Below are 12,401 nucleotides of genomic sequence, written 5' to 3'. Positions count from 1 at the left end.
GCTGGGTTGAAAGAGGCAGATGTGCAAACAGGAAGTCAGTGTAATTTCAGTGTAAATCATGCATATTTATATTTATATTTAAATATATTCAATATTTAAACATATGCATTATGCACCCTAAAGACATTGTCAATACAGTTTAGATATTCACTCATTTAACACAAATGAAAGTATGTATTGCATAGTCATAAATTTATTTATAAATAAAAAAAAATCTTTCTGGATAAAGACATCGTTAAATTGTTTCAGAAGTAAGAGTTTTTACTGTAGTGAAAATGTTTAGCCTATTTCCCTTCTGTTCATCTGTTCCATCAGAACTTGGGCTCTCGCAAGGCCTCATCATTGCGGCAGGTGTAATGGCTGCCTCTCATGCTACTTTTTTATTGCAGTCTTATTAATAGCAGTAATGAGCTAAAGATGTTGAAATGAATATATATATATATATATATATATATATATATATATATATATATATATATATATATATATAGAAATAGATTTTCATTGGGAGTGACAAGGATGGACAGGATCAGAAATAAGTTTATTAGCAGACGATGCATGTAGGACGTTTTGAAGACAACGTGAGGGAGGACAGATTGAAATGGTTTGGACATGTGCAGAGGAGTTACATGGGGTATCTCAGTAGAAGAATGCTGAGGGTGAAGCCACCAGGAAGGAGAAAAAGAAGACCAAGGAGGAGGGTCATGGATGTGGTGAGGGAAGACATGCAGGTAGTTGATTGGAATAAAGCAGATATCTTTGTTTAGATATTGGTATGAAAACATATTTCACATTTCGTTATATTTATTGGAATATTGACATATAACAGAAGAGGCACTGCCTCACCTGCCTCTCATGTGATACAATGTAGGTCAAAGTGGAAGGTGATGTGGCTCACAGGTATTTTCAGTATAATAACAATTACATGTCAGCAGTGGCTCATTACACTGACATTACAGCTGCTTGTAGCTATATAGAAATAACATTTTATTTCTCTTTATCAGGGGAATTCCGATGTCAGAAATCGGACATGTTGCTCAATCTTCGACGTGAAATACACACAACAGACTAGCGCTCTTAGAAAGAGAAATACACACGCGCGCGCGCACACACCCAGGCAGACGTCATAAGTCCGGTTTTTCTGAGAGATTCCACAGCGCATGCTTGCTGTTGTGGACGTGGCAGTGACGTCACATGCCGGAAGGCGTCAGCACGGAAACGGCGAAACCCTACTGAAAGTGTCGGCGAATCCGGCGAGTGTGAAAACCTACAGATTCCCGAATTAACAGAAACTAAACGTATCCGGCTCGTTTGAGGTTTGTCATTGATGGCGTTTATAATAAGATTATCCGAATTCTTTTTACATTACCTTCCGTTTCGGTCGCACTTTCTGTCGATTATTTTCCACTAGCAACCAGAGCTAACCAGCTGACAAGCTAACGTAGCTACGTCGCTAGAAAGCTAGCGTTATTTCACTTTCTCTAGCGGCTTGGCTTAAACCGGACCGCACTCCATAAATATGTGCACTCCATAGGGTATGAGTTAACCCCCTTTTATACCTTATGTAGTACACTCTGTGGGCAGTGAGGAGTCATTTGGACTACACCCAAGGATATTTAACCGATTCCTCGCTACGAAATATTTTTGGTTCTTTTCTTTTTACGACGGATGTTTTTATTGGTAGTTTATCAAATATATATATATATATATATATATATATATATATATATATATATATATATATATATAAAATGTCCACGTGTCCAAATTCGAGTTATTATCGACATTTTTGTGTGGCGTACACCGTGTTAGATATCTTAATTCTCCATTTGTTTGCCCGAAGGTTCGAGGCGGTTCTGTATTTCACTGTTGATTTCCTAACGCCATTTGAGCATCACGTGAGACACTCGGCTTTTTGCGATCACATTGACACTGTCACTGTCAAACTGATTGATTGAGTGCGAAGTTCATATCCAAATATTCCCTCGATAAATATGTTTTGCTAAGAAATCTGTTCATCACATACTCATTAACCATGACCTCTTTTCCTTCCTCCGACAGATGAGGCACTGGATCATTCAGGAGCGTTCACCTCCAACAAGCGTCCAGTGACCCCATTGCCTGTTCAGTGCTCTCAAATCCATCGCCATAAACCACCGTGTTTAATTAGGACTTTTCCCTCTACTCCTTATTGTGATTTCCAGCATCATGACTTGCAGAGATCGCACTCTGGAGTTCCAGTCTGCCTGCAAATCTCTGCAGGGGAGACAGTTACAGGTAGGACAATAAACCCACACTCCGGTCTCAAACTCTTTGACATCTTTTACCCAAACTTAAGACTCCTTTGTGAAAAGACGTCTATATAACAAAGGTGTCAACATTTTAATTGAATTCTGCTTTTTACTGGTACTTTGTTAGAAATTCATCACCATTTCATCACAGAAATGCTGTACGACATAATGCTTTTGTTATAATGCCCTATTTAGGCTATTTGGTCATTAAACAACTCTGGATCAACTGGATTAATATTAATATTATTGTGAATTAGTGGTCACATTTAAGTTTTCTGTCCATTTATCTTTTGTATTTTTTTTTTTTAACTGTTGCTTGGTCGGTATTTGAGAACCATTAGTCATCATTTCTATTTATCCAATATAGTATGTATTTTCCCCGCTTATTTAGACATAATGTTGGCATCTGGATTAAGAGGCAAGTAGGATAGTACTTTGGTATTCATGTCATGTTAAATATGAATATGATAATTTGTCATGCTCTGGAGTCTGTTCCGCTATTGTTTTTGTTACAGGAGTTTCTTTTTTAAACTTCTGAACCTGTTTTAAAGCCGTGCCTTGTTCCTCAGTTGGAGCTTTTGTTTCTTGGTATTGAAGGACATGGAATGTTTTGTTGCATTTCAAGTTTTGAGGATACATTTTAGAGTTTATTCCTTGAATTTATCTGAGCAGAAACTCTGTGGTCTATTATTTTTGTTGCCAATCCAAATCTTACCTAATTTTATCCTTTTCTTCAGTTTAAGAGATGTATAATATGTTTAATCATTTATTACATCCTCATTCATTTTATTGTTTCTCTTCATTTAACAGAATGGTACATTGGCAAAACCGAACCACAATGCTCTTAAACAGCGGAGTGACTTCACACTCATGGCAAAGTAAGATTTGTAGTTATATTGTATAAATTGTATTCTGTTTAGTTTTATAAAAGCACATAGCATTTTCTCTACATTACATTCATTTCATTTTTGTGCCTCCAGGAGGATTGGAAAAGACTTGAGTAACACTTTTGCTAAACTGGAAAAGCTCACAATCTGTAAGTACCTGACTGACTGAAATAAGTTTATTGTGTTGTTACAAGGTTTTACAAATATTTGTAACACTCCCCTCATTTTCTTAGTGGCCAAAAGGAAATCTTTGTTTGACGACAAGGCTGTGGAGATCGAAGAGTTGACCTACATCATAAAACAGGTTAGTGGCTATTCATAATGCTTTATAGACAGGTGTATAAACATGTTGACATTGCAACATCTGCTACAGTGTATGAGTTAAAATGAAATAATGTGACTTGAGGCAAACAGTAAAACATTACAGTTCTTTCAATCTTTTATACAAGTAAGCAGATATAAAGTCTAGAGTTAGAAGTATAGAATTTAAATTTGAAGTCTGTTGTTGTTAACTCTCAATAGGAAGTCTAAAAAAGCTAGAAAATCAAAACAAACCCCACAAGGAAATAGGTAACAGCATTAGGTGGGGGGGTCAAATTATTTCATTTCAGCTTTGACAAGTGCACATAATTACATTTATAGTGCGTTAACATGGTAACAGAAAGCTGGTGTCTGTAAAAGGTTATCAGCCTTAAGCTGCATCAAAACCAACTCATTTTAATATGTAAAGCTGTTTGCAAGATCACAAGTCTTCGTTGTTTTAAAATGATAAATTTGTGTCTAATGGATTTTGGGGTGTGTATGTCTCTGTTTCAGGACCTCAACAGTTTAAATAAACAGATAGCACAGCTGCAGGACCTGGTTCGCTCCCGAAGTGGACAAAATAGACGCCACATTCAGACACATTCCAACACAATTGTTGTCTCTCTCCAGGTTAAAAGCCTTTACATCTCTAAGAAATATTGAAGAGATTATCATCTCTCTTATCTTCCATTTAGTGACTAGATGGAGTATGCAGCTGTAACATAAAAAAAACCAGGAGCTCTGATGTAAACTGTCTCGTGTTTCTGATGTTTTGCAGTCAAAGTTGGCATCGATGTCAAACGATTTCAAGTCTGTGTTGGAAGTGAGAACAGAGGTAAGGATTATGTATTCATTTATTATACAGTTGTATCTTACATGCATGGCATGCAGCATTTTTCATGGGGAGAATGGTATTGGTAATTTTTTGTACTTGTGCTTCTCTCTGCGTAGAATCTGAAACAGCAGCGCAGCAGAAGAGAACAGTTCTCCCAGGCGCCGGTGTCCTCCTCACCTCTTCTTGCCAACAACTTCAGTAAGTGACAAAGCAGCAGTCTTTAATAATCAGAAAGAAACTGACACTATCATACATACAGTATCTCACAAAAGTAAGTACATCCCTCAGATTTCAGCAACCATTTTAGTATATATTCTCAAAGGACAATACTATAGAAATGAACCTTGGCTATATTTTAGTCAATGTGCAGCTTGTAAAGCAGTAATTGTCCTCTGAAAATACCTCAACATGCATCCATTATTGTCAAAATAGCTGCCAACAAATGTGAGTACAAGTGAACATGTCAAAACTGTCTAAAATGTAAATTTTTTTGTGTGAGCACCATCGTTATCTAGCATCCCTTAATCCTCCTGGACATAAAATTCCCCAGAGCAGCACAGGTTGCTGCTGGGATCCTCTTCTACTCCTCTATAATGACATCACAGACCTGCTGTATATTAGACACTTTGCACTTCTCCACCTTCCACTTGAGGATGCCCCACAGCTGCTCAATAGAGTTTAGGTCTGGAGACATACTTGGCCACTCCATCACTATCACCTGCAGCTTCCTCAGCAAGGCACTTGTCATCTTGTGTGTTTGGGGTCGTATATTATACTATGCGGCCCAGTTTCTGAAGGGAGGGCATCATGTTTTGCTTCAGTATGTCACAATACATGTTGAAATCCATGTTTTCCTCAATTAACCGCAGCTTCCCAGTACCAGCAGCACTCATGCAGCCCCAGACCTTGATGTTACCACCACCATGTTTGACTGTAGGCAAGACACATTTTTCTTGGTACTCCTCACGTGACATGCTGGACACCATCTAAACCTTTTTTTTTTCTTTTTTTCTTTTTTTATATTCTTAAAAGACCACAGGACATGGTTCCTGTAATTCATGCTCTTGGACAGGTTGTCTTCAGCTAAATATTTGCAGGCTTTCTTCTGAGCCCGCTTCAATAGAAGGCTTCCTTCTAGGATGACGGCCATGCAAACCGAATTGTTGCAGTCTGTGGCTTGTGATCTGTGCACTGACAAGTGAACCTTTCGCTTCTGCAACCTCTAAAGTAATGCTAGCAGCATGAGGAGTACACTTCTTAGATTGACCTTTGCAGGGTCTGTTCTGAGTGAAACCCGTCTTGGAAAACGTTTGTATGACCCTGACCACTGCAATGTAACTCGCTTTCAGGGTGTTACTGGTCTTCCTATAAAGCCTAGGACATCACTGTGTAGAGCAACAATTCTAATTTTCAAATCCTCAGAGTTTTCTTTGCCATGAGGTTTCATGTTGAACATCCAGTGGTCAGTGTGAGAGAATTGTACTTAAAATACCAAGTTGTAACTGCTCTAATACAAGATAAACAAATTTGTATGGTCCTGTCAAGCAGACAGAAACGTGAGCATGATGAATAGATCATGTGGCTTTGCATGGTTACATGACACACAGCTGTTATCACTTAGGGTGTACTCATTTTTGTTGCCAGCTATTTTGACAATAATGGCTGTATTTTGTTATTTACAGAGGAGAGTAAATCTGTACTGCTATACAAGCTGCACATTGACTACTAAAACATATCCGAGTTCCATTTTTAAAGTATTGTCCATTGAGAAGATGTACTTAAATGGTTTCTGAAATGTGAAGGGTGTACCCACTTTTGTGAGATCCTGTATATGCATGTTAATTCAGAAAGACTTTTCTTTCCAGGTAGCTCGGTATTGATGCAGGATGAATCTAGAAGCCTTGGCAGCGATGTGGTCATTGACATGGATTCAAGAGCCAATCCTCTCCAACTGCAGCTTATTGATGAACAGGTGGGACTCAGTGTCAAGTGTTTTACTTCTAAAATGCTGTTTATTGCTGGCCTGAAAAATTTATTATTTTAGATGATTAAAATATTTTGTCCTTAATGTCACATGTAGGACTCATACATCCAAAGTCGAGCAGACACCATGCAGAACATTGAGAGCACAATTGTGGAGCTGGGCTCCATCTTCCAACAGCTGGCGCATATGGTGAAAGAGCAGGAGGAGACTGTACAGAGGTGAGGAGGCAAATTTTTGCAAAGTATTTGAGTTTAGATTTGTTATTGTATTGGTTAAGTAAAAGCTCTAGTGTTTTTGTGCATTCAGTTACATTTTACTACCAGAAAGTTTCCGGGCTAGAAAGTGTTGCTAATGGACAAGAAAATATTTCAGTATGTGATTATTTTCCTCTTCTTGATGGTGCACATTGCTTGTGCTTTTGGCATGTTTTTGGCCAACATTTTGGCTATGGGCTGTTTTTTTTTTTTTGTTTTTTTTCCCCTTTATTTGCATGTATTATCTGCAACTAACTGGCCTTTTCTATTATGATAAACCGTGAGGTGATATCTTGTGTTAGCAGGAGAGTTATATCATGGGTTAGTGTTACTAGTGTTGCTTTACCCTACAGTTTGATAGCTTTTGTATATACTTCCATTCATCTGCCTGTTTCTGGTTCAGTTTAATTCATATACCCAATATAACCCAGCTAGTTTTTCCAGCCAGACTCTTGTGAGATGCAGCAGGCTTTGGGATCATGGTTAAGTTCGAGCATTAAGTTTAATCCTGGTTTGATTTTTAATTGTGGAGCTATGAATAGAAAACTTATAGCCAAGATATGCAATCTGATTTACAGGTGACAGTGCTGCTTGGTTCACCTCTGAAGAAAAAAGTTGTTAAGTAGCATTATGGGATGATGATCATCAGTTGAAATAATCAATAGAAAACTTAAATGATCCTGTGATGCTTAAGCACCCCATTCAAAAATTACAAATTTTGTAATTGAGATTGAATAATGTTTTACATTTCAACAGCTACAAAAACTTGTCATCGGTTGTTGTGTGTGTGTGTAATGTATGAGGTGAGCGGAGAGAGCATGTTTAGTTTTAAGAGTAGTTTAACTGGATTTTTATTTGTTTTCTGTATTTGAACACTGTTCAAGTTTAACGTTCCTTGTCATTCTGTAGGATTGATTCCAACGTGGAGGACACTCAGCTGAACGTGGAAATGGCCCACACTGAGATCCTCAAATACTTTCAGTCTGTCTCCTCCAACCGCTGGCTCATGATTAAGATATTCCTTGTACTGGTGGTCTTCTTCATCATATTTGTGGTCTTCCTTGCCTGAGAGGAAAGCACCTTTAGAAATGATGAGATTGAGACGTGGACGGCATGAAGCAGCCATGGACTCTTATTGGGCGATGTGCAAAAACAAATAAAGTAGACTGGACTACATTAACTTTGCCACAAGAGCGGACAAGTTGTACCACTTACGTGTTGTATGCATTTACTGGGAATGGCAAATGTTAGTTAAATTATAGAAACTTGCGTGGTTAGTCTTGCTCGCTGCATAGATGATGATGAAGGCAGTTTTAAACATCCTGCCCTATTCAGGGAGTGGTGACTGAATTCATTCTCAACTTTTTTCTTTGTTACCTTAAGACATATACATTATCACAATTGAGCCTTCACTTAACATACTTATTTTAAGGAGAAGGCTAATTTTCTGAATGGTTTGATTCTGCAAACTGGTTGTTAGATTTTCTTTTCTGACAGTGTTATCAGCAATCAGTGATAACATGTATGAGGTATAAGACTCGCTTTTACGATAAATTAATATGATCACTTGTACAGGTCTCCCTATGATAAACATTTGAACATACATGTGCTTCATTGTATCTCCTGTTTGTATAAAGGAGAATTAGTCCTTTGATAAAAAAAACTAATAATGGCCTTGTAATGGCTTTTTACTGTAAATTGTTGAGAGTTCCTTATTTTCTTAATTTTTATTTTCCAAAGCATATAGCAAACTAGGTACTTGTGTCTCATGATTTTACACTAGTATAGTGTAAATGAAGACTGCTTTAGTGCGCTGTTATTAATTTGTGATTTAATCATAAAGTGAGCCAAAACAAAAGCATGACTTTTAAAACAGTAATGTGAAGTTAAACTATGGTGGATACAGAGTTTGCAAGAAAAAAAAGTTTTTATTAAGAGGAACAAACTCTGCGGTACACTTTTAAAAACTAATGGGCAAATGGATATTAAAATTCAGTACATGCAAAGTCTCAATACTCAAGTTCTCATTCAGTGCTTTCATTAGAATTCAAACTACATGCCCCAATGTATATTATTTAATGAGCACTTTTTTAAATCATATTTGTTTCCTCACTTTTTTCAGCTTAATGACTTGCCTCAAGTACAAACCAAACATAACTGATTTCTGGAAAAGGAAATGTATATTAAAAACAAATCTTCAAAACTGGATTATTTTTCTTTGTTTGTAGAGAATGTGTAGTTTAACATTAGAAACTTGCTGTGCATTCTGAAGACAACGTAAGTCAGAAAAAAACAGATTTCTGTGATGTAGCCTGAAGCTGGTTATTTTACGCCATTTGTTTATTTTTACAGGTTACATTAGCATAAATCTGTGATTTGTTTTTGCAGCACTTGCTACTTTCAGAGTTGCTGGTATAAAAAAATTAATCGACAGCATCCGACCAATCAGTTTTGAGAATTCTAAAGTACACTGATATAAGCAGTTTTATTCATGTGAAACTTTGAAAATGATGTATAGTACTTATAAACATATATTGAAAACATTTAAAAAGAAGTCACTAGACTGAGTGTTCAAACTTTGTATCTTTGGTAGACGTAGATGCATGAATAACATTATTTTACTTGGTTTGCACCATGGTGCTACTCTCTTGGATCTCCATCTCTCCCTCTTTTCTTCACACGACCCTGTTCCCTATACCCTTGCTCCACACTTTGCAGCTCTAAGCAGACCCCTCTGTAGGGATAATTTCTGGCATGCTGTGGCTCCTCCCTCTTCTTGATCGTGGGACCACTGCTGTTGCCTGCTCTGCAGCTTCTTCCTCTTCCTCTGACCATGAGCTTTCCTCCTGCAGGTTGCCGCGAGAACCGCTAAAACTGCCCATTCCACGGCTAAGTGCGCGGAACTTGGATCTGAAGGTGACAAATGAAAGACTCTTACTGCGTCGCTTTTCCCAACGGGCTGTACGCATCTGTAGATCTTCATCGGCCTGCTCCTCATCCAGAGAGGACCTCAGCACCGAACGAAAGAGCTGAGGGACTTCATGCACTTCTGGTTCAATTTCAGAGACAAGATTACGAAACCTGAGGATTGTACAACAGGAATAAGACTACAACACTAAACAATACAACCAAAACTAGTTGTAGTGCAGAAGACCCCAGAGCATATTTACATATTTTTTTATATAATTTAATTATAATTACATACATAACCATACATTTAACATATGAACTGTAAACAATTGAATACAATCAAACAAGATCGCATTATGATATTCAACGTCTAATCTGACTGAGATGCAAGCAATGCATAACCTACATTTCTGAGTATCTTATAAAGATAGACAGTCCAAACTGTGGACTACTAAACCCTCCTGGACTGGACAGCTTTCCTGGCTGTTTACACAACAACAGTGCTGCAGTACAGTTTTCTAATTCTGTTCTCTATTAGTGTCACTTTTCTATTTACAACCTACCAAATGATGTAAGGTTAATGATTCTCCTTACCTGACAATGACTGGTCCACACTGTGAAGGTGGGATCCGTCCACAGAGCTCCTGCAAGTCAAGCACGTCTCTAGGTGTAAGCTCATAGGGTACATGGGGTTGAGGCCCGGCCAGCCAGCTGTAATCTGGTGAGGATGAAGAGCTGCGCCGGCGACGCACCTCTGTGGCCCTCTCCAAACAGATACGTTCAGTACGCTTCACCATAGCACCCAGCTCCATCATCAGGGTGTTAGTGACCAGTTCTTCTGGAGTGCGCTGGCCAGGCACCTTTGGCTCCAGTGAGAACATAGCAGACCAGGGGAACATCTGAAAGAGAAGGAGAGAGAGGAAGAGCCTTTCCTTTCGTTCCAGTCATAAATACTAGTTATTGCATGTTAGTCCTTACTTTTCTGATGGTTGTTTTTCTACTCCACAATAGTAGATTGACTCCTGTCAGGGGCACATACACATTGTCAGGTAACATAAAAAAAGTGTTGCAGATTATGTAAATATTTATCCAAGTTTTATTGCACACCCATACGTTCCTGCAGCAACCCAGTCTCCCTAGTATATATGATAATCACTTTGCATAAGAGATTAATCCCGTAGAAATAGTGACTGACGTGTCTTACCAACCCGATAAGCCAATCTGGGTGTATGTGTGTACGTGTGTACGTGTTTGTATGATTGCAGATATAATAAACATAAAACCCTGATTAATAGGAGCATTTAAAATGTGTGAAATGTATTGTTCACATTGTATCATTATCACAATGGTGCCAAATTGTCTCATCTTGTATACATCTGTGGTGTGAAGTAAAATTTGAAATATTGTTTCATAAAAAACATTTTTGTTAAATAATTAAACAAATTTAGAGCCAAAGGGCCAGTGTGAATATTTTTATATGAAATAAAATAGTAACTGAAACATTTGTTACTTATGGAATACTCGGCACAATATTACATAAACTGAGCATACTTCTCTGTGCCCTGTTGTCTTTGCCTGGTATTCAGTTATATCTGACAGACTATGAAAGTACTATGAATACTACAAGGGTTTCCACTCAGCTCAGCATTAACACGGCTTTATTTTTAGTTTGTATTAACTAGGATTATGTGCCACACGTGTCAGGAAGCACATGTTTCTATTGCCAATATCAATTAAAGCCTAGTATGTAGCGCCTTTTTTTTTTCAAAATTCTAATACAGCCACATTTAGCTATCAAAGCTATGTAGCATATTTGGGTATATTTCTTTGTATAACAAAACTTCTTACAATATAGGATACACCATTTATTTTTATTTTAGTTCATGTCTAGTAAGAAAGGGAATGTCTTTATTTATCTGTAATTTACAAAAAGTACAAGTGCAAAGTATGTAAAAATTGTTCAAGTGCTTAAAAAAACTTAGAGGGTTAACTTATCATGTATGCTGAGGTGCTTTTCTGCTCATGGTTGATAGGAGTGATTATTTGAAATACAATAATCTTCTATTCTAATAATATAATCTAATCCTCTAATCTATGATTGTCAATTAGATGACTGCATGATAAATGTGAATATAAAAATGTTACTAACAAAGTGAAGTTATGTGATGTAGATATCAAGTTGTATTTTTACTGTCCTTTAAGCATTCCTCAATGTTTCTACTACTGCTAAATAAATGATTGTTTGGTTGACTTTCAACAAAAAATTTTGATTTGAGCTTCTAAAATAATTCCTAGCACTATGTGAATACAGTGGTCTTTCGGAACTTCTAAGTTCTAACGTTCTAAGAGTTCTGAAAATCCGTGAATTTTTGATGCAGACAATTATTGACACCCTTCACAAGAAGAAGCGGGCTGTATCCAAGCATGTTAACAGTAGGTTAAGTCGAAGGAAAAAGTGTGGAAGAAAAAGAGGCTTGTCAAGCAAAATCAATTCAATTCACTGAGGCTGGGGTCAAGGCATTACCCACACACAGACATGTCAAGGAATTTGGCTATAGTTGTTGTATACCTCTTGTTAAGCCACTCCTGATCCACAGACAATGTCAGAGGTGTCTTACATGGGCTAAAGAGAAGAAGAACTAGACTGTTGCCCAGTGGTCCAAAGTCCTCTTTTCAGATGAGAGAAAGTTTTGTATTTCATTTGGAAATCAATGTCCTAGAGTCTGGAGGAAGGGTGGGGAGCTCATAGACCAAGTTGCTTGAAGTCCAGTGTTAAATTTCCACAGTCTATGATCATTTGGGGTGCAAAGTCATCTGCTGGTGTTTGTTCACTGTGTTTTTTGAAAACCAAAGTCACTGCACCCATTTACCAAGAAAATTTTCCAGCAGGGTTTGGCACGTGCCCACACTGCCAAAAGCACCAAAAGTTGGTTAAAT

The 12,401-nt window shown here is 37.6% G+C and overlaps 2 protein-coding genes across 3 annotated transcripts; one reads left to right on the top strand and one right to left on the bottom strand.

The window, feature by feature from the left end:
• Positions 1 to 1,159: 1,159 nt before the first annotated feature.
• Positions 1,160 to 7,739, top strand: stx5a (syntaxin 5A). The gene is made up of 11 exons (XM_046850280.1): positions 1,160 to 1,316; positions 2,062 to 2,277; positions 3,102 to 3,169; positions 3,272 to 3,327; positions 3,412 to 3,482; positions 3,995 to 4,111; positions 4,260 to 4,316; positions 4,433 to 4,514; positions 6,182 to 6,288; positions 6,397 to 6,518; positions 7,464 to 7,739. The coding sequence occupies exons 2-11, from the start codon at positions 2,209 to 2,211 to the stop codon at positions 7,621 to 7,623; spliced, it is 909 nt and encodes a 302-aa protein (XP_046706236.1). The 5' UTR covers positions 1,160 to 1,316; positions 2,062 to 2,208; the 3' UTR covers positions 7,624 to 7,739.
• A 1,137-nt stretch (positions 7,740 to 8,876) lies between these two features.
• Positions 8,877 to 10,836, bottom strand: zgc:162144 (RD3 domain-containing protein). 2 transcript variants are annotated; one of them, XM_046850282.1, is made up of 4 exons: positions 10,572 to 10,836; positions 10,443 to 10,486; positions 10,059 to 10,363; positions 8,877 to 9,635 (listed from the first exon to the last, which is right to left on the bottom strand). In XM_046850282.1, exons 1-4 carry the CDS (start codon positions 10,573 to 10,575, stop codon positions 9,275 to 9,277), a joined length of 714 nt encoding a protein of 237 aa, XP_046706238.1. In that variant the 5' UTR covers positions 10,576 to 10,836; the 3' UTR covers positions 8,877 to 9,274. The 2 variants fall into 2 exon arrangements, with proteins under 2 accessions (XP_046706238.1, XP_046706237.1); XM_046850281.1 differs by having other exon boundaries at positions 10,443 to 10,827.
• Positions 10,837 to 12,401: the final 1,565 nt, after the last annotated feature.

Source organism: Silurus meridionalis, chromosome 5, assembly GCF_014805685.1.
Source record: "Silurus meridionalis isolate SWU-2019-XX chromosome 5, ASM1480568v1, whole genome shotgun sequence".
Taxonomy (NCBI): domain Eukaryota; kingdom Metazoa; phylum Chordata; class Actinopteri; order Siluriformes; family Siluridae; genus Silurus; species Silurus meridionalis.
This window is presented reverse-complemented; position numbering and strand designations above follow the sequence as displayed.